Source organism: Alosa sapidissima, chromosome 11, assembly GCF_018492685.1.
Source record: "Alosa sapidissima isolate fAloSap1 chromosome 11, fAloSap1.pri, whole genome shotgun sequence".
NCBI lineage: Eukaryota > Metazoa > Chordata > Actinopteri > Clupeiformes > Clupeidae > Alosa > Alosa sapidissima.
In genome coordinates, this window is record NC_055967.1 from 6234792 (window position 1) to 6254998 (window position 20207).

The 20207-nt window shown below is 44.3% G+C and overlaps 1 protein-coding gene across 1 annotated transcript in view; it reads right to left on the bottom strand.

Moving 5' to 3' along the window:
* The window catches only part of slco3a1a (solute carrier organic anion transporter family member 3A1a), a 58238-nt gene extending 40843 nt beyond the window's left edge, over nucleotides 1-17395 (bottom strand). Inside the window, exons 1-2 of the mRNA XM_042110654.1 lie at nucleotides 16751-17395; nucleotides 10082-10550 (exon numbers count right to left, since the gene is read on the bottom strand). Coding sequence (XP_041966588.1) covers nucleotides 10082-10550; nucleotides 16751-16906 — 625 coding nt within the window. The 5' untranslated portion in view covers nucleotides 16907-17395. The remainder of the gene's footprint in view (nucleotides 1-10081; nucleotides 10551-16750) is intronic.
* Between the last annotated feature and the right edge of the window lie 2812 nt (nucleotides 17396-20207).

Here is a 20207-nt window from a genome sequence, read left to right on the forward strand (position 1 = left end):
TGCCCTAATGCCTGGAGAGGGAAAGTGGATCGGCAGGCTTTTCAGACAACCATCGCTCCACTCCGCAATGCTAAAGTGAGCAGCAGGGGCAACGTGACACAATCACACTGTGGGACTGTTTGGAGTTGTCCGAGAGAAAAAGGGGAAAATGCAGGCTTTTTGTTTTCTTTAATTTGTTTTGTTTTCTTGTCCTTTCTCCTCCTGTTCAGGCCGTGGCTCTACTGTATAAGTAAAGGGTTAGAGAGATTCTGTGAGCTCCCAGAGCGCTACGGCAGCTGCATATTTCCCAGCAGGCATTGGGCCAAAGATGGAGAGCAGAGGCAGCCTGGGAATCCCTGACTGACTGACAGACTGCCTGACTGACTGAGTGAATGACTGACTGACTGAGCATCGCAATCCAGTAGAGGGCATGGGGGGAAAAAAAGACAAACACGTGTCTCCATGGAAATGGCCTACTGATGTTGTTAGGTTTGTGATGCTGCTGCTCACCCTTCCCCCACACACACACACACACTTCACTCAAAAAAAAAATCCCTTTTTTTAATCAGCAGAGACGGGACATGACCCAGATTAGCGGCGGGTTTGCTAGGGGGTGAGTATGGCAGACAGGCTGGCTGAGGGGAGCAGGGAGGCTGCATGGAGGGTGATGGACTCTCCCCCCTGTCCCTGTGTCTGCTATACCAGGCACCACGACTTCCTCGAAGGCTCAGACAAAAAGGCTCGATCACAGCGAGGAACCCAGTGACCTAGCAGGACAGGCAGGCAGACAGACAAGGCCGATACAGGGGAGAGAGGCTGGAGTCCTGGCTTTCAAAATGTCATGTCTTTTTGTCTAAATTGTTCCTGGTTTTAGACCCCCCCCCCCCCCCCCAACACACACACACACACACACACACACACACAATTTTATTTAGTTCATCTCTCTCTCTCCTTCGCTCCCCTCTCTGACTTTGCAGTGTTGTTCCTGAGGTGGAACACGATAAGGAGGATGTGATGGGGGGGCCTGTGGGCCTGAGGAAACAGTCCTGCTGCTCGCGCCAGTGAAGTGTCAGGCCCTTAGGGTCTCTGTCCCTCTCTCTCTACAGCTCCTTGTTCTAGGCACCAGCCCTGACCCACTTCAAAGAGCAAAAAAGGGGTAACCCATTTTAAGGGCTTCTCCCCCAAAACCCAACAACCGCACCCATCACTCTACCTCCCCCTCCATTCTCTCTCTTAACATCTGCGTAGCTCTCTCTCTCTCTCTCTCTCTCTCTCTCTCTCTCTCTCTCTCTCTCTCTCTCTCTCTCTCTCTCTCTCTAGCAAGCTGTACAGTACAGCTGCCACGGTGGTACTCATCTGGAGTTAGCCTAGCGTACCTCAGCATCCAGGGGCAGAGCTCCTGAGCATAGGGCTCAGGAGCTCTACCCAGGGTGGGGGGGGGGGGGGAGACTGGTACTTGGGCTTCATTTCTACAGACAGATGTTGTGACTTGGGTACCCACATTCAGAGTATGCTGTTTTCTTTTCTGCTGCCATGCAAGGCTCTGCATCCAGGCCACATCAAAATATCAAGAATAATCAGACTGAAATTAACATCACTACAATACTGTCTGACAAATTACAGGAAGATTACTGTCCAGCAGGAGCATTTACCAATTTGATGTTAATAATTATACAATAATTACAATATTACACAACCAAATTGTATTACACAACCATATTTCTATTTCCTGCCTGGGACAAGGGATCAACTTAATGAGAACAATGACTACACCCTTTGTAATATAAATGCCCATCCCTGTCATATTGACCTCATTATGTGTTTCGGCTCATATTATAGGCAATGATTTGCTCAGTCCACAGTGACACTGGGGAAAAGTTATTGAGGAATAGCGCTGTGACTCTAGGCCAGTGGGCCAAAGAGAAATGATCTCTGAGCTCTGGTTACACCGCTCAACTGCAACCTCGGATTTTACACAGCCATCCAGTCAGGGTGACAAATTCATGGGGCCATTTGTCATTTATTCATGGCAGTTCATATTGTCACAGCCATACCCTTGAGGCAGATGTCATGGTGAGACAGACATCTCTTTCCCTCCTATAAATTCTCACTTATTCTCTCTTTGTCTCTCCCTCTCTGTCTGTCTTTCTGTCTCTCCCTTTCTCTCTCTCTCACCCTCTCTTTCCATCGCTCTCTCTCTCCTCTCAATTCTCACTTATTCTCTCTTTCTATCTCTCTCCCTTCTTCCTTCTCTCTCTCTCTCTCTCTCTGTTTGTCTCTGACTCTCTCTCTCCTGCCTCTCCGTCTCTCCCCTCTGTTTGAGGATAGAAGCCCAGCCGGGTGGGCAGAGGCGACAGCAGATCCAAAGACGCTCAAACGAGATACACTGAGACTTAGTGGCACCATCTGACATTTGACTAAGAGCCCGTTTCCAAGCTGCCAGACACGGTCTGCAGCAGTCGAGCTCTGCAAAGGCCAGCTGCCTCCCCAGAGCTCCATCCAAATTCACTGTTCATGACCGATGTCACATTTCTCTGGGACCGATTTGTGAGAGCGCAGAGCAGGAACTGCTCATTTTCTGCACCAATAACAACTCCGATGTCTAAAGCAATGCATTGTGGTATTGCATTTGGGTTTTTCCTGAGGCCACAATGGCTGTGGTGTCCTTTCCACTGTGGAAACTGCTGGGAATTCTGAAAGTGGGAAAACTGAATATACTGACACCATGGCAATTACTGTAGGCATGGAGAAAAGAAAATAGCATAATCATGTATTATCTAACACACAATTGTTTGTGCTTAGAAATTCTTCACAGTGCATCCATGGGCAAAATAATATCTGACACAATGTCTGTCAACAACAGGTATAATGATGAGGTGTTATTTTGAGGCAATGACAACTGACAGACATCACTGAAGTCGATTCCAGGATAACAACTTTACTGCTCCTTTAACTACAGCTGCGGGGAAAAAGAAAAAGGCTGTTTAGATATATTTAAAATTCCACCAAAGGCCAGAGGTCCGCTAATTCTACCTAAAGGCTTATGAAGCCACTAACAAGCTGATGTTCTAGATGATCCTGGTAAACAGGTGCTTGCCATGGACGTCTAGTCTGTTAGCCTGTTTGTTAGCGCTAGAGACAGTTGGCAGGTGGGTGGGACAGAAGGCTGAATGGATACTTGTCCTCTGAGTGACCACACCCAAGTAGTTGGTCAACCTCTAAAAAAGCAAAACACTGGAAAACACCATTTAGAATCTAATCCTTGAAGAAGACACTATAGGTGCAGAGTTTAAGTGGCTTATAAACACAGCCCAGTCGAGGCTACTGAGTCACATTTAAGGTGGGCATGTTGACATGCCTCTGAAGGACCCGTGAAACACCCACAGCTAAAGAGGCATTGGCTAAAGACAGAAAGAGACAGAAACACAGATAATACAGACAAACAGACAGTCAGACAGTCAGACAGAAAGAGTTGTAAAAATGTACCATTTGTGTAAACGTCATACATGTTCCATTCTGTTCTTATGTCCTGTAATGATTATTTATTGTATTTTTTTGCGTGCACCAAGTGGAGTAGCGCTCCTAATTTCGTTGTATTGTAAAGTGCAATGACAATAAAGGCATTCAATTCAATTCAAGACAAAATAGCTAGCTATCCAAAGAAAAAATTGTTGGAGATGGAGACACACAAATAAGGTATTACTTAAGCACCAGGCCTCACTGGCAAAGCTAAAATTCCCACTGAGGCACTACAAAGTAACTGGGCACTTTGACCGCTGTTGACATGGGATGAAAGCCCTAGGTACAGTAACAAGGCTACCGCTGTACTGGGTAAACACTGCAGCCAGGCACACTGCCACTGAGGAAGGAGGGGAAAAAAAGAGGCTTTGCAGGACTGAATAAGACGATTGTGATTTCTGTGCATCAGCTGTAGGCCGTCCCCAGGCCCCTCTTAAAGCCCAGGCAGGGGAGAAGACTTGAAGCTTTGTCTCCCTGCCTACCTCATCCCCGTCAGCAGGGTCTGCGTGTCGTTTCGGTTTGGCGCAGCGCAGGATGACAGGGCACAGAGCGGGCGGTGGGGTGGGGGGGGGGGTGGGGGGTTGTTGGACTGGACAACAGTACAGCACAGCATGATATGTTCACAGGCCAGGGGACAACAGGGACAGGCCAAGCATTCTTTACTGGGAATGTGCGTGTGTGTGCGTTCTGCCCCGAAACCTCAGCAAACACATGAAACATTCCGAAAACACACACACACACACACACACACACACACACACACATATTTCTGCGCATAAAACTTATAAAACTGAACTTCATAAAGAGATCATGATCATGGTATATGCCACCCTTTCCATTTAGATCTTCCATAGCCCTGTCAATCAACTCCAGAAAGGCTTTTGAAGAAAAACGTTTTTGATAAGTTACAACATGTTAGGGTTATCTTCCATTAGTGTGTCAGAGAGCATCAAATGTGGTATGGTTAATTAGATGTCAGGAAGAGCAGATACTGTACATCATGCTTATAACCCTGCCTCCCTTAAAACATTAATCAAACATTAATTATTGCCCATTTTCTAGATCCACTCCTCACGCACCCAGCAGCAAAGAGGGAACACTCTTAATTAGGTTCCTCGTGGAACAACAAACTCGCACTCACACACACGCACCTCCAAAACTAACACAGTCCTCTGAGTCCACTCATAGGCGTCATGTTACAGCACATGACCGCTGGTGTTAAAAGGCCTGTGAAGCAAAGCAGAATGAAGTCCTTCGGGTGGGTGTCATGCATTATTGAGTGCCATAGTTCAACCCCCCCACCCCCCCCACCCCCCCCCCCGCTCCACCCTGCTTCATGTACAGTATATCTGTATATTTATGCAAGCGACAGTCTGTGGGGACGTGCCAGAATTAGAAGTGGACCGTAAAAGGTCAGAAAGTGCTGGGAACCAAGTGCCTGTTGACTCAAGGCCCTTTTCTTTAGATTTGTTTGCTTTGGACAGGAACAAAAAGAACCAAACAAAAAAACAAAACAAAACAAAACAAAAAAAAACATGGAGTCTAGACATGGAAACAAGTTATCTTGTAAGTGCTTTGTTTATCAGTGCAGTGGCAGTGTATGAAGCAATCCTAGTCGGCAGGCTAATTTTAGCCTGAGGTAAGGGGGTCCTGACTTGCCAATCCACCTCAGCAAATGCGCACGCTTACAGTGTCTGTTTGCACTGTACATACTGTACTTTATGTTGAGCTGTAACAATACTCTCCAGCAATGTGTAGGGCAAAAAAAAAAAAAACACATAAAAACAAAAATAGGAGTATCAAAGAAGTCTGCAGGGAGCGGTTACTAACCCACTGTTCCACTTTGCACCAGGAGCGAGGCACTTGAACAGTTGAACACTCTCGACTGTTTTTATATTTGGTGCAGTACAGTAGCTCCTCGGAGTCGCGGAGAGCTGCAGGAGCCCGCTGGTGGGAGTTGTTTTTCGTAGGGGCCGCAGTATGTGCGCACGGCTGGGGCCGTCCAGACCCACCTCATTGCTGGCTGGTTGGCATTCCAGGCTCACTCTGTAATTACCGCCCCACTCCTACATCTCTCTCTCTCTTTCTCTCTTTTTTTTCTTCTCCATCTCCCTCTCTCTCGCCCTCTCTGTCTCTCCAGTCCTGCGAGTGCATTTTTAACAGTGCTCGGTTGCCAGTGATGTAATGCTCTCATGTGGCACGGGGCAAACGTTAAGCGCTTCCTGGCATGCCTACTGACTGACTAAAAACCCCCCCCCCCCCCCCACCCCTTCAGCAAAGTGTCTAGATAACTAGATAACACAGCTGTCCTGTCATTCTAATTCATTCATTCTGCCAATGAACAACATGACTGGTAGATATTTCACTAGTGCTTTCAAAATAAGAGAAAAGCAGAAAGTCCTAACAGGACAAGCAGCTCGAAGCCTTACAGACCCCAGTCTCCTGCATGGCTTTGCAGTGGTTCAGACTGTGCATGAACAGCATTTGATAACAAAAGCTCATTAGTGGATAATGACGCCTTATTGGGGCCAGACTGGAAGTTTTTCTCACTCCGGGAGCTTTTCGCTCTCGGCCCGCTTGCTCGGTCGCTTGCTCGGTCGCAGGCAGATGAAATATGAATGCTGCCGACGCTTCCAGACCCCGCTGTGCTGCGCTGCGCTGGGCTGCCTGACTGTAAGGTAGCCTGCCGCGCCGACCGAATCCACTTCCTGCTGCCAGCTGACACGTGGATCTATGGGGGTAACCTCGTGGTGTCAGGGAGTAATCACAGCAATAAATCGCCCAGGCACCTCTTTTCCCTTAGCAGAACATACTAGAACACAGTGCACTTAGCCTATACTGTTTATGCCAACTACTACACAGCACAAATTATCCCTCCCAGTCTTTCAATTTCAAAAGCAATTCAGTATGCAACTGGCATGACCATTTAAAGGAAAAAAAGTGTTGCCAAAGCGTAGACTCTCACTATACCTTCTCTCACATAGACACAGCTATGCAAGCACACAGTTTTTTTTTTCCTAATTTTTTTATTTAGATATGCCTATATGATGTGCACTGTATAACTTACAACTTGGAATCATCAGTGAGGAAGCACATCTCTCCGTTTCTCCATTGTGAGAAGTGAGAATACTCCAGCCGTTGCCATGGCTTAACAGGTGGTGAGCATCCCGCTCCACATTATCTCCCAGCTCTTGGCTGAATGTAAACACAAGCATCGGGGCTATTTCAAATTCAAAGCGATGACGAAAGCCGGCACGCTGTTGGGAGTCATTTATGAGTGGGCATTTTTCAGGAAAAGATAACAGCTGACAAACCAGGAGATTGATTACACAGCCAGAACAGAGAGCATGCCTGGCGCCACAGTTACTCATTCCTTCCTCCCCCCAAAAAGAGGTGGGGTGGGTTGGGTGGGTCTTGTTCCCCACAGATTATCATTGAACACAGCCCATTGTGCCTCCTCACAGACATCGACAGTGAGATGCTGGGAAAGGCAGTGGTGACTTGTGCACTGAGAGAGCGCTAGGCCAGAGATTAGTGTTAGCGGAGGCTGACGAGCAAATGCAAAGCCCTGAGCAGATAAGATGGCATTGCAAAGTCTGACAGGGAGCGCCATGACAAGAGACACAATGCAACTGGGGGCCAATCAGCACACAGACGTGGCTCATTTAAGTCATCACACTGAGACAGTGAGGGAGCAAGAGAGAGGAGGAGAAAGAAAGGCAGAGAGAGAGAGAGAGAGAATGTTGCAGTCCATCCATTAACCTTGATGACTAGAGGCCTTGGGGTATTAAACCCAATTACAACTGCCATCTTAGCTCATTGTCAAGCATGAAGCAGCCATGCTAGTGCTAGGTAGCCACAGAATTCACAAGGAGCTGTGCCAGGCCTGATATTGCAATGCCTTTAAACAGTATGTCATCCAAAAACAAAAACAACACTTTAATAGTTCATCTTTTGCAAGAAGGAATATAATACAACACAATGACAAATAAGTTAATTTAATCACTCCAATACAGATAGTAATATATCTAGGCTTGCACCAATCCAAACTTTTGTGAGAATGCAACCCTGTCCTGATCCATCATAAAGGCCTGTATTGTACCATAGAAATAAAAAGGTAAACAAGAATAACAAACACTAGCATGCATACACCACTGTGTACTGAATGTCTGCCCAGTTAGAATAAATTACCGGTTAAGAGAAAGAAAATCTTAGAGACTTTGTAACAATCTGGCCCATTCATGGCGTCCACCAGCACATGACGCGCCTGCGGCCGCTGGATTAGAAGCATCAGCTGAGGCCGCGGCCCTTGCAGTTCAATGCGACATTGTTCTCCAACCCTTGCCGCGCACTTCTCCTGTCGCCCGCCGCGCAGCTTATCGGTGGAGAACAGCTCCAAATCTCCCCTCCCTGAGCCTGCCAAACTTTAATCAATGTGAGTAGATTTCCTCGCGCCGTACGCTGTCAACAAGCAGCCACGGTCACCCCGCCGCCAAAAGCTTTTCGCTGGGCCCTGTTTGTTGTTTTGTCGCCAGTGGCCAGCCCAAACAAAGAGCCACGACAAATGGCCGTGGAACGACATGAAAAGAACAAAACCGTCGACAACAAAAGGGGAGCTATAAAGATTCTAACGTGGGACCAAAATCGCACAGAACGGACAGAAGAGAAGACGCCTCTGCTCCTTGATTTTGTCCCTGTGACAATGACGCTCATCTAAGTGTCACTTTGATGAGTTACTGAGACAGAGAGCGTGTGAAAACACTGTGACAGTGACAACATTTCCTTTCCCCTAATTCGCTGTAATGGAATGAAACTATTGCAATGGCCTGTTGCTCAACATGATGACATCCACCACCGCCATATCACAGGGGAAGGAAGAAAAAGGCTGTTTCTCATGAAAGATAGCTAATTTACAATGAAACTGAAACTAAAGGATATTAAGGGCTACTTAGACCTTTTCTTCCAATGCCCTGGCCCTCATTCATTTCTCTGAACAAGGGCGGCCAAAGTTGAAACCTTTTAAACAGGTCTTTTAAGTGTCATCAAAGGCCAGAATGCATAAGCCACAAATGAGTCAATGTCAGGACTGTGGTGTTAAATTAGGAAAAAATGTGCAAGCCTTGTTAAGGGTGAGAGTCTGTATCTACAAAGATAACAGCCCTCATTATCACCGACAACATGCAAGCAAGCCAAGGGGTGGTGCGGATGTGCTGTATTATCACTCAAAGCTTTGCATCTATCACCTTGACAACTGCAAAAAGTGAAAGATAACAGGAAAGAGCTTGTTGATCACGTTTCCTTCAGTTCACATTACAGAACTAAATCCTTTATTCCATCATTACAAATTATGGCTCTTAATCACACCTGCAGTCTGCAAATTCCAGAGGCCTACAAAAGCATTGGCTCTCTTGTACGTACTATTTTACTATTGCCAGAAAATCTAAATTAGCCATTTAATAATCATAAGTCATGGTATTTTTGGCCAATACTTGTTCTTTGTCTTGACATGACAGAACCTATTAAAAGACATGCGTCTCTTTCATTACTGAGATGTTTCCATGACTTTACGGGCAGCAAACTATTTCAAACACAGACAGGCTGAACAACTGTTTGTTCAGGAAAAAAGGCACCTACACTACAATTGAAGGCTTAGAGAGACACGCATGCACCCATAAATTTCCTGGAGAAAAATGTTTACCTCAGGGCACATTCACAAAAAAATAATCTGCTCCTTAAGGTTTGCTCACAAAGTGCTTTCTGGGCAATGCACTCTCATACCTAAAACCGCCAAGTCAGCAGATGGTCAAAAGCAGAGAGAGAGAGAGAGAGAGAGAGGTGGGGGCAAAGGGAGAGTTGGAATGACAGAGTGTGTTAGAGAACTAGGGACTTACAGTAAGAGTGAGAGGGAGAGAGAGAGGAAGGGTGGGGGGTGGTGGGGTCAGAGAGAGAAAAGGGAGAGAGAGAGAGAAAGGAGAAAGATAGAAAGAGAGCGCTGACTTGCCAATCTGCACTGAACTGCTTTCTTTATGTGCACCTTCATGTGTGTGTGTGTGTGTGTGTGTGTGTGTGTGTGTGTGTGTGTGTGTGTGTATGTATGTATGTGTGTGAAGCTCCCTCAAAAGCCCCATTTCATTTCCCCATTCATAAAGGCAATTGCAAACAGGCCTCTTATCATCATGAGGTCAAGGTTACCCTCTGAGGAAAGGGACAAATTATCACAGAGAGCACATATCCAGACTACAATGACACAGAAGGTATGCACGCAAGCTCATGGCACTAAATGCTAATAGGTAAACACGGCTTTCTGCTTTGAAGGTGAGCAATTTTTTTCCCATCGAACAAATCACCTTGATAACAATCTGCTTTTACGCTATTTTGGGGCTTCAGGGGGATTGAATGTTGTTCATCGTTTACTTTGGGCAAGCAAAGTAATAAATGAATACACCCCTGGCCCAATTTTCAAGAGTGATTACGTTCAGTCACTTTTGAGGAAATCAAAGCACCATAAATCATAAATGCCACAGGCCATCCCCCAAAACACACACACACACAGACACACACACACACACACACTAACACTCACCTATGTACAGGGAGGAGTCTTTCTTTTTGACGTGGTCGTCAATGTAGGACACCCCCAGGGGCTGAACAGGTGTGGCTCCAATGCCAAGCAGCACCTGGGCCCCGATGAGCAGCAGGTACATCATATTGGTGTTAGCTCTGTTGCTGCAGATCTCCTCTTCGAGCTGGTCGTCGAAACTGGTTGACGAGGCATTGGAGCAGATGTCGCGGCCTATATCAGTCCGGCGCCACGTTTCGCCCGTCTTGAACTCGTACTGGTTGGCCAGGAACTCGGGCAGCGCCGAGAGCAGCGCGCCCAACGCCATGACGATACCGCCGCAGCCGATGAGTCGGGGCCGGTGGGCACGCGCCCCGAAGTAGCTGACGAACAGGATGAGGGCTAGGTTGCCAATCTCAAAGCTGCTGGCGATCACACCCACGTCAGCACTCTGCAGGTTGAAGCGACGCTCGAGCGTAGTAAGCACACTCACCTGGGAGACAAGTAAAAAATATATGTAAAATATAAAGTAACATATGACTAACTAATTACACAGATATACTGTACATAGCATAGGCCTATATCAAATGCTGCTCCAGTAAGAAGGATAAATATACCTATTATATATTTTACACAATTTAATTTAAGGTGGCAGATCTGGCAATGAAATTATATATCACTATAATAATAACTACAAAGATATGAACTGAAATGTAACACTGTTTTAATAGGTTGAATATGCTAGAGTCAAAGTCAGCTCTATCAGTTCCCAGAAAACCAGTCTATTTACCATGTCAATTAATGGTTATCTCCATACAGGGCAAACAGATAGAGGCCCTGACCCTGACAATCCGAAGTGGGATTCGGAAGTACCAGCTAAGGTAAGTCAAAGGGGAGGAACGAGATCTTGGAATCTCAGATATGAGCACATTCATTGTGATCAGGAAAAAGAGACAGAATCCAGAACAGAGGGAAGAAATGATGTGACATCTCCACCCTGGAAATCACCTAAGCAGACTGGTATGGTGGCATAGCACAACAAGCTCAACAGCAGTAATGACACATTAAAGTAAAAGTAAACAAAAGACTATGGACGATTTTAAGAAGTGTTGGTAATTTACACTGAATTAGATTCATATTACTGGATACAAAAGAGAAGAAAAAACTGTCTTAATTTAACATTTTATCATTGGGACCTCAAATATAGACATTGCCCCAGGCATATGAGGCCATTTATGAGACACTAAATCCAGCCATTCAGCAAACCCATTTTTTTTCCATATTTGCCAGACAAGTATGAGAGAAATACTGTGCTGTGTATGAGAAAGGGCCATGCTATTGAGGCTGTGCCCTCTACTCTAATCGGTTTCCTTTAGAGTGCACTGACTTCAAGACTTCTCTCTCTCTCTCAGATGCTATTCATTTTGGTCCCAGCTGAGATGCTTTTGATAAATGCTGTTGCAATGCTGACTCCCCGTCTTTGTGAAAGTGGACACTACTCTGGTTGCTCACTTGAAAATATGTTATCTCTCCAAATAGATTGTGCAGGTTGTTAATGCCAGTAGAAAAGAAGGAAAGGAACATAACACACATAACACACACACACACACACACAAACTTCTCTTTTCTGTAAGTCTGCTAAATGTCACTGCTCTGACAGAATCCCCAGTGTTAGTGTTACACATATACAAGTTATGCAATATTACCCAAACAATATCCAGTCAAGAATGTAGGCCTAGAAATGTCATTGTATACATTTATATGAGACGTAAACAAATGCTCTTCCAATGACTCAGGGCCCATAAGAAAACATCCATTCCTCAGACCTGCACAACTACTTACATTTCATACTCCACTTACACTGATGATAAACAATAGTTGTTCCTGTATACTATACAAACTGTTCCCTTGTCATTAGCTTTAATCATATACTTTCAGCGTAAATAGTAGGCCTAGTAAGTTATTACAGTAGAAGATAAGCATAATTGTATGGACGGGGTAAAACGTTGTTATAAACTTGGACTAATTCATACAGACCCATTAAAGCAAAATGCTCTAGTCTTGAAATACGTATACAGAATAAGAAGTCAACGTCCGCGACACAAAGGACAAAATAATTCTTGATGCTGATAGAACAGATCTTTTAAGTATTGTGACAGCATAAAGAGATTTAACAAAAGTCTTCATTGATGCCCCACAAAAGCCCAACAAAATCCAGGCCTCACAAAGGGTATTGTACCACATGTTCACAGAGAAAATGGTAAGACTATTTTGAGGTTTGTTCTAAATGTCCTTGAATGGTAATGTTCATGCCCAAATCCCAAAGCGCTGTCCAACATTAACTTAGGATGGTTCTGGCACTGTATGTTCAGAGCGGCAGACACCAGAATAGAAAAAGACCAACCATGGAAGAGACTAAAATAATCAAATAACGGACCATGGGAATTTTAGTCATTGGGATTTAGGGGAACATTTAGGTAGATAGATTATGCTTTTAGATAGTAAGGGTGCACAATACTTCCGCATTAGGCCTAGGCCTATATTTTACATGAGGTCAGCTGTCATTGAATTTTAAGAAAATTTTATTTGAATGATTTGAATTTAATTTTAGAAGATGACATGATCCCACACATCCCTCTTATACACTCATTTACAGACAGCGTGTAAGAACCAGGCTGTGATCTGTGTGTATAGCTTGTGTGTGTTTGTGCGTGTGTGTGTGTGTGTGTGTGTGTATGTGTGTGGTGGTGGTGGTGTGGTGTATGATAATATGTGTGTGTGTATGTAAATGTGTCTATGTACTTGTGTGTGTGCATGTGTGTGTGTGTGTGTGTGTTCATGAATCACACAGCCCTGATTCAGTGCCTTGTTTACCAGGGCCCTGTGTGTGTTTGTGTGCGAGCATGCGTGTGTGTGTGTGTTTGTGTGCATGTGTGTGTTTTTTTGTGGCTGACCACCAGTTCTGGAAACGTGAGGTGAGGGGTCTGGAAACATCGCCATCTGTTCCCGTTTTCCGAGTGAAACCCCCAGCAACCTGTTAATGGCGTGGCGCGAGCTCCTGGCATAGATTGGTTTAAGCTCAGGGTCTGTCACCTCTTCACACCACAGTGGTGGCAGCTGGTCAGAGTCGATAGGCCTCTTCCCCTTTCAGGTTATGTTCAGGTGACGGATGGCTAAGCCTAAGTCTCAGGTAGTGAAAATCACCTTCACCACCGCCAGCGTGCCGTGCATACATCCCTATCTGTCAGCGATCCAAACACCCCTTTCAGGTTCCATGGTGAGAAATGCAATTATTTACAACAAACATGAAAAAGAGACAGGGAGAGACAAAAACACCAGATACAGTTTATGAGAAGCCTAAATGTTATTCAAACAGGCAGAGAACATTCCAGAACGGAAAAAAAAACCTGTCTGGTTTGTTTGAGATGGGGTTGGCTTCCTGAACCCAGTGTATTTAAACAACACCTCCCTGGAGACTGCTTTATTTAGTGCCTTACCGCACATCAAACTTGTCTGCAGGAATTTACATGAATGGCTTCCAAGCTTCCCCATTACCTCACCTGTTTAGAATGCAGAAAGGCTAAACCCAGCCAGACCTGTGCCGCTGCTTAAATATCCTGTTTCAATGGACAATCTTGTTGTAAAAAGCCTCAGTCTCCTGTCGGGGAGATCAGATCAAGGAGCTGTACCCACAACTAATGCTATTTCTGCCTAATACTGCTTGGTTGTCTGGGCTGCAAGTCAGAGTTGTTTACCTGAAGTACAGAATCAAAGCTGTGCCATCCCCGTTCAACAACAGCGGCCCAGCAAGTCATGGGAAATTCATATTAAGGCACTTAAAGCGCTATGTAACGTCACTGTTGGGATTTGCCTCAGTTTAGATTTAAGGACTAACTTTTAGGCCAACTGTAGCTGTATGTTAAACTATAGGGAACAATTTGAAATCATTCACTCTGCTGGCTTCTTTTTCTCCACTAAAATAAAATTAAAACAGTAGAGCAAGGCTGACACTTTATCAAGCACAGTTATCAAACATGTTTGAGTGAGAGGTGAGGAGCTGTCATTAAACATCCTACTGCTGTCAGGCAACATCATTTGCCTGAAAAAGATATGAAACTTGACAACGAAACCACAGGCCCAGTTATCTACAAAAGTGTCACCAAACACCATACATGTTCCCAAGGCTTAAGAACAGATTACATGCAGGTCATTTCTCTAGAACTGAAGATAGGATTTGTTTTATATTTCTTTTTTTTTTTTACTTTTACAGGCCTAAGCCAACCCGACGCCTTCACAGTCATTCTCAGTGGTGACTCATTGTATATGGATCTAATGGATGACCTATTTAATTTATTACACACGTTTCCCATTCCAACAGACATTTGCAGTGCAATTCACAATTACACCTACAGTATACTGATGGAACATATCCACAGCCTTGCCGATTCTCAGCTGCATTCTCTGACTCTGCGTCCACATCCCCTTCCACACCTTGTATTCAAATGGCAGGAAACAATGGGAGCTTAAACACGACAGCAGGCCCCAGGAGGGGTCAGGCCGGTGTCAGGAGGCTCTCCCCAGGGGTGGTGCCCGGTTTCAGGGGCTTGCAAAGTGAGCAGGTGAGATGTGACTGAGGAAAGCCACCACCACAGATGAGGATTGAATAGCACTGCTTTCACTTGGAGGGGTGTCACGTGACCCTTTCCCAGGTCACACATTTGCAAATTTACAAATACTGGCTGGGGTGTGTGTCGTGTGTGTGTGTCTCCAGTCACTGTCAAAACATGTAGCATGTAGCATGCAAGCACACACACCCAAACACACACCCTCGCAAAATAACACCCGTTGTTAAAAGCAAACATGTTCTCATTTACTCTGATGACTGTGAGTAAGCCAGCCGTTCCCGTAGCATGGCCCGGTGGAGGACAGGGCCTTGTGCTGTAGGCTACAAGACGCACCAAATTAGGACAGAAATCCCAAATAAATGACAATCACAACTAGGGAATTTCCAGCGCATACAGATCCAAATTCCCAACTCTTTCCATCGTGGCATCAGAACCTAAACATAGCAGAGGGACACACCCCAGAGGCATGCATACTGGGCGCAGCCCTCCACACTTTGAGTCAGCATGAGAGAGAGAGGGAGAGAGAGAGAGAGAGAGAGAGAGAGAGAGAGAGAGAGAGAGAGAGAGAGAGACAGTGAAGGTGGAGTGTATCTGTACTTTGGTTAGATCTTTCTCTGGCTCAGGCGAGCAGCTTAGCATGGCTCAAAGTGAAAAGGGATTCATTAAACGTTTTGCTAATACCCTTCCAGCAGAACCATGACAACAACTCCATGACAGCCCTATCCACCTACCGAGAAGATACTGCTTAAAGAGATTAAATAGCTGTGGCTTAAAAGTGTGCTTCAAATGAACTGTTTGGTAGAGAGGGCTGACTTCTGTCTGTGCAATGAGGCACTGCTTGACAGAAGACCGAAAAACGTCAATATTCTGTCATTTAAGTTCCTTAAGCCTGCATAAAAGCTACCAACTACCATAATTGCATGGTCCTTAAACTAAGCCTGCACTGTCATTATGGACATTTTGTTTGATGGTCTTGATTTGTGGTTCTAATAAGCGAACTTCAAAGTCATGCAAAGACAAAAGATTCTGTTCCAAAATTCCACATAATCTGGGAAAGGCCACATATCATGCCCTTCTGTCATCATTCCCATAACCAAAATGGTTTAGGGGCACACAACAAATCCAAACTATAGCTAGAAGACTTTCCATAACTTTTTGCCAACACATGGGGTTGGTAGCTTTTATGTTTGCAAACGCCAGTGGAACTTAAAAGTTAAAAGTTATATTATGACCCATGTTGACATCTACTAGACTACTGGCATTCTGTAAATAGTTGGTAGCTAGCCTACCACTTAAGTACTGTATGAATACTTCTTCGCATAACGAGGCTTCTTCACATAACTGTAACGCATGCTGTAGGCTACTCAAGACTACATTTTTCACACATTGTTTTTTGATGTTTTTGCACCATCCACCACCTTCCACCATATTTAAGACCCGACAAAGTTCTAGGTCGTGACTGTTGGTTTTTTCGTCCAAGACGGAAAGAGTTATTTTTTATAACAGGACTTGGTTACATCTACAGATGTAACATGCACATAGCGTTAATTCTGATTCAGAAAACAGTCAATTTCACATTCACATCGACATCGACATGAAGTTTAGGTCCGTTTTGATGTGCCGGCCGGGCATAGCCTACATAAGCGGACACCCTTACTTCATCCCAGGTTGGATGGACAGGAGGGAACAGTGGCGCATTTTGCTGACAGGAGCGGACAGGGGACAAGGTTAAACAGGGAAAGATACCTGTTATGGTAGACTACTCCTCGCACCAATCTTAACTAGAACGCAATGTAACCTTGGTTCGCAGGTAATTGCATTTGACTATTTTTAAACTGAGTCAAGGACTATTTAGCTTGTCAAGTCAGCCACCGCACATGCAGCAGCAGCAAGCTAGCAACTCCCATAAACATAGCCTACTGTATAGCCTACTTCAGAATCAAAGCAACGACCTGATGCTACTGGAGCTGATGTTTGAGCTACCCTAAGTTAGACACAATGTTGTCAGCAATAGGCTATATCAAAACTAGCTGCAAAGTGAGAGACTGACTGAAAACGTCTTACTCACCAGGTATGCTCCAACCGTGCCCTGCGCCAACATCAGTGCACATTCCGACACGAGGAATATCTTAATATTTGAGAAGCATGATTTCTTTTTCTGCACGTCATCTCGTTGCGTGTCCTCGGGGCTCCTTTCTGAGGACCGTTGTTTTTTTACTTGCATTATAGGATAATATAAATGCCCCCAGTACCTGAAATCGTTACCAGAGGCGACAGTACGAGAGCAAAAGCAGCCCGGTGATAAACATTTGAAGCCCGCTGACGTGTCTTCTGCCGCGTGCTTGTCGCGGTTACCCGGGGCTGCTTTTCCTCGCCCCTATTTCTCACAAATGCAACTTGAACTATGACTGTAAATGTACAGTCAGACTCCAGCACGCTGCCTTATGACAGTTCCTCCTCATTGCCACTTCGACGTAAAGCACAGGCACGCAAAGAGTCCGCAAATCCCTGACGATTTAGGCACGGAAACACTGGAGAGATCACCGCTGCTGTTACTTTCAAATGTCATTTTTATTGTTTCGGAGTGCCTTTCCGAACGTTCCTCTTGTCCGTAACAATGCCGGCAAGATACGATCACTCTCGAGTGCGCGACTGACGCAGCGTTACTGATCCATGTTCAGCGGCGCTGTGTGTAAATGTACTTCTGTGTGGTCTACTGTTTCCCAGACTCAACCCGCCTTGTGTGGCGCTGTGTAGCATGCACCAAACAGACACACACCTCCTCCTCTTTTGCTCGCTCTCTCCCCTTTTGATTTTACTCTTCATTTAGCCTAATGCATCCTACAAGGGGTAGCCTACATATATTTTACTAATAATCCAATAGATCTAGAACTATGAAAACATTAGCCTACTTAAGTGTATAGGCCTAGTAGGCCTAGTTAATTCAATATGGGGATACATATCAGTTTTTTAGAGCTCTATTTATGTTAGGTTTGGTTGTTCAAATACATTGGCCTACACAACACACACACACACACACACACACACACACACAAAGCATATTTGCAATGAGTGTTTGGCAGTTTTTCAAACAAGGGTCGGCAAACGTGATCTCTATTTCCTTAGAGAAACTATCATCAGTACAAACACTGAAGGTCCTCCTGTATAGCCATACCATACTTAAGCTTCATATCAATATGCACATATATTATAGGCTACATTTTTTGTTACCTGCAGTCATTGAAATGGCATGGTTGCTTAAAATAATGGGCAAACTTCTCTTGATCTGAATGTAACTGTGGTAACAAAATTGTTAGGTCATTGATTCATTAATTCACTCATTTATTCGTGTTTTTGTTTGTTTTTTGTTTTACTTCACCTTTCTATTGTTTTTATCATTCTCTATGTCAAAGTTGGTCAGTTTTGTGTACAGACCATCTCTTTGCTTAATGTGACACGCTGAATAGCCCTCTGGTGAAAACTTGTCTTTAATGTTCTTCCACAGAAGCATGGCATGTCACACCTCAACAATTTATAACACAAGGACAATAGTCAGTCAGATAGTTTACATGTTATGACTGACCCCCATAAAGCTTGGCTCATGCCTCAGTCAAGTAGATGAGAAAATGCAACGTAAATGCTCACCTGCCTGTCAATCTATTGTGCAGACACATTACATTGCAGGAACTGTCCAGTGCAGTGGGCAATTATTGTTAATGTCCTAATTATATATATATATACCTAATTACAATAATGGGAAAATCAGTGTTTCCACAGTGCTTCTACACACAGTGACACCTCTCAATCCACCTGAAATTGAAAATTCTCTCACACTGGATACTTTGCATTCTATTCTCTATTTGGTTGCTTTTTTTTTTGTGTGTGCTTTTTTTTGTTGAGAGTGTCTGAATAATGTACTGATGACCCTTTTCAACACCTGACATCTTTAAAAAAACTCTGGTCTAAAACTAGCTAGCTAACTATCTAAAAAGAATACAACCCAGGTGGACCTAATAAAACCTTGTTGCGGTTTCACCGGTGTCAAGTCATCGTTCGGAATACAAAATGACATAGGAAATATGTCTGGAAGTGGTGAGCACTGTTTGACAAGACTTTTTTTTTCATATTTATTTTGCAGCAACGTTATCAGAACACGCCTTTGGTCTGTGAATGAGAGGTCACCTGTGTTATGTTACATTATGTAACCAAATGAGCATGCCTCCATTAAACAATAAAAAAATAAATGGCCGGGGAGTTTGGATCTATCAATCAACAAGCACAGTAGGACCTTACAGCACAATAGACACAGTGCCCTTTGATGGCAATGTCACGCGTGCATATGTGGGAGTGTTCATGTGTCTGTGTGTGTGACTGTGTGCATGTAAATCCGTCTTGAAGGTCAGATCTAAGGCTGTGTCTCACATTGTTCTCCTTTGATTAGCCCATTTGCTGGTGGTGAAATGTAATGAGCCCACAGATGAGTTGATTATCAAGGCAAATATGAGTTATGGGGCAACTGCTGTGCACCAATGTGCATGGAAAACATGGGAGGTCCTCTGGCTTCTTAGAGAAACACTGCTAAATAGAACATTTTCTTTTGTTGGAAAAGGCAGGTTGTATCAATGCATTTTGAGATAAATGAAACATATTTAAATGTACATCATTTCATTGATGGCCACAGTCTGTGATACTTATTCAAAAAAGTTCCAGGCAAAACACAATGTCATCCAAAGTAAAATGCAGCTTTTATGTAATATAAATTCTTGCCATTGTGGTCTTTCTGCACTGCATGCGATAAAGATAGTTAACCTCAAACTCAACACACTCCTGGCAGTTGTACTGTATATCTTAAAGCAACCTAGAAGTGAGAGTTAATATTTTAGCAGCGCAGGATCTGCAGAACTGTGCCAGTTACGGTTTGTATTAATAGTGCAGGCACAGGGCTGTTACACCATTTGGCTGCAACCAAGGACAACAGACTCGGCGGCTGTGCTGTCAGGGTCACCAGCCGTTACTTGGATGCTATTCCATCATGTCAGTTAAATAAGACTGCTCATGTCACCAGTGGTTAAGGTACACAGCAGGTTTCCAAATTCCTTGCATGCAAAGTGAGAGAGAGCCAAATCATCTCAAGTGGAGGAGAGGTAAAACATTTCCCACATTATTGAACCATGTGTACATGTAGAATTATCATTTCAAAACAATTATGGTGCTTGTCCTTGTCTCTTTTCTTGTATCATCTACTTTTGTTTATATTACTACATTGGATTTTGTGAACATTTATTTGTAGTGTTTGTATTACTTTTATGCTGTGTCCTGTCTGTACAAATATGTTTATTGTCTGTATTTCATGTATAGTATATTGTATTGCATATTGCGACAGTATATTGCATTTTTCTGCACTGTTACAGAAACACCAATGGCCAGTAGCAAATTCCTGTTGTGTATCAACACACCTGGGCAATAAAACCTGATCCTGATCAGTATCAGTTTTTATTGATGGCAGAATCAGTGTTTATCTTCAC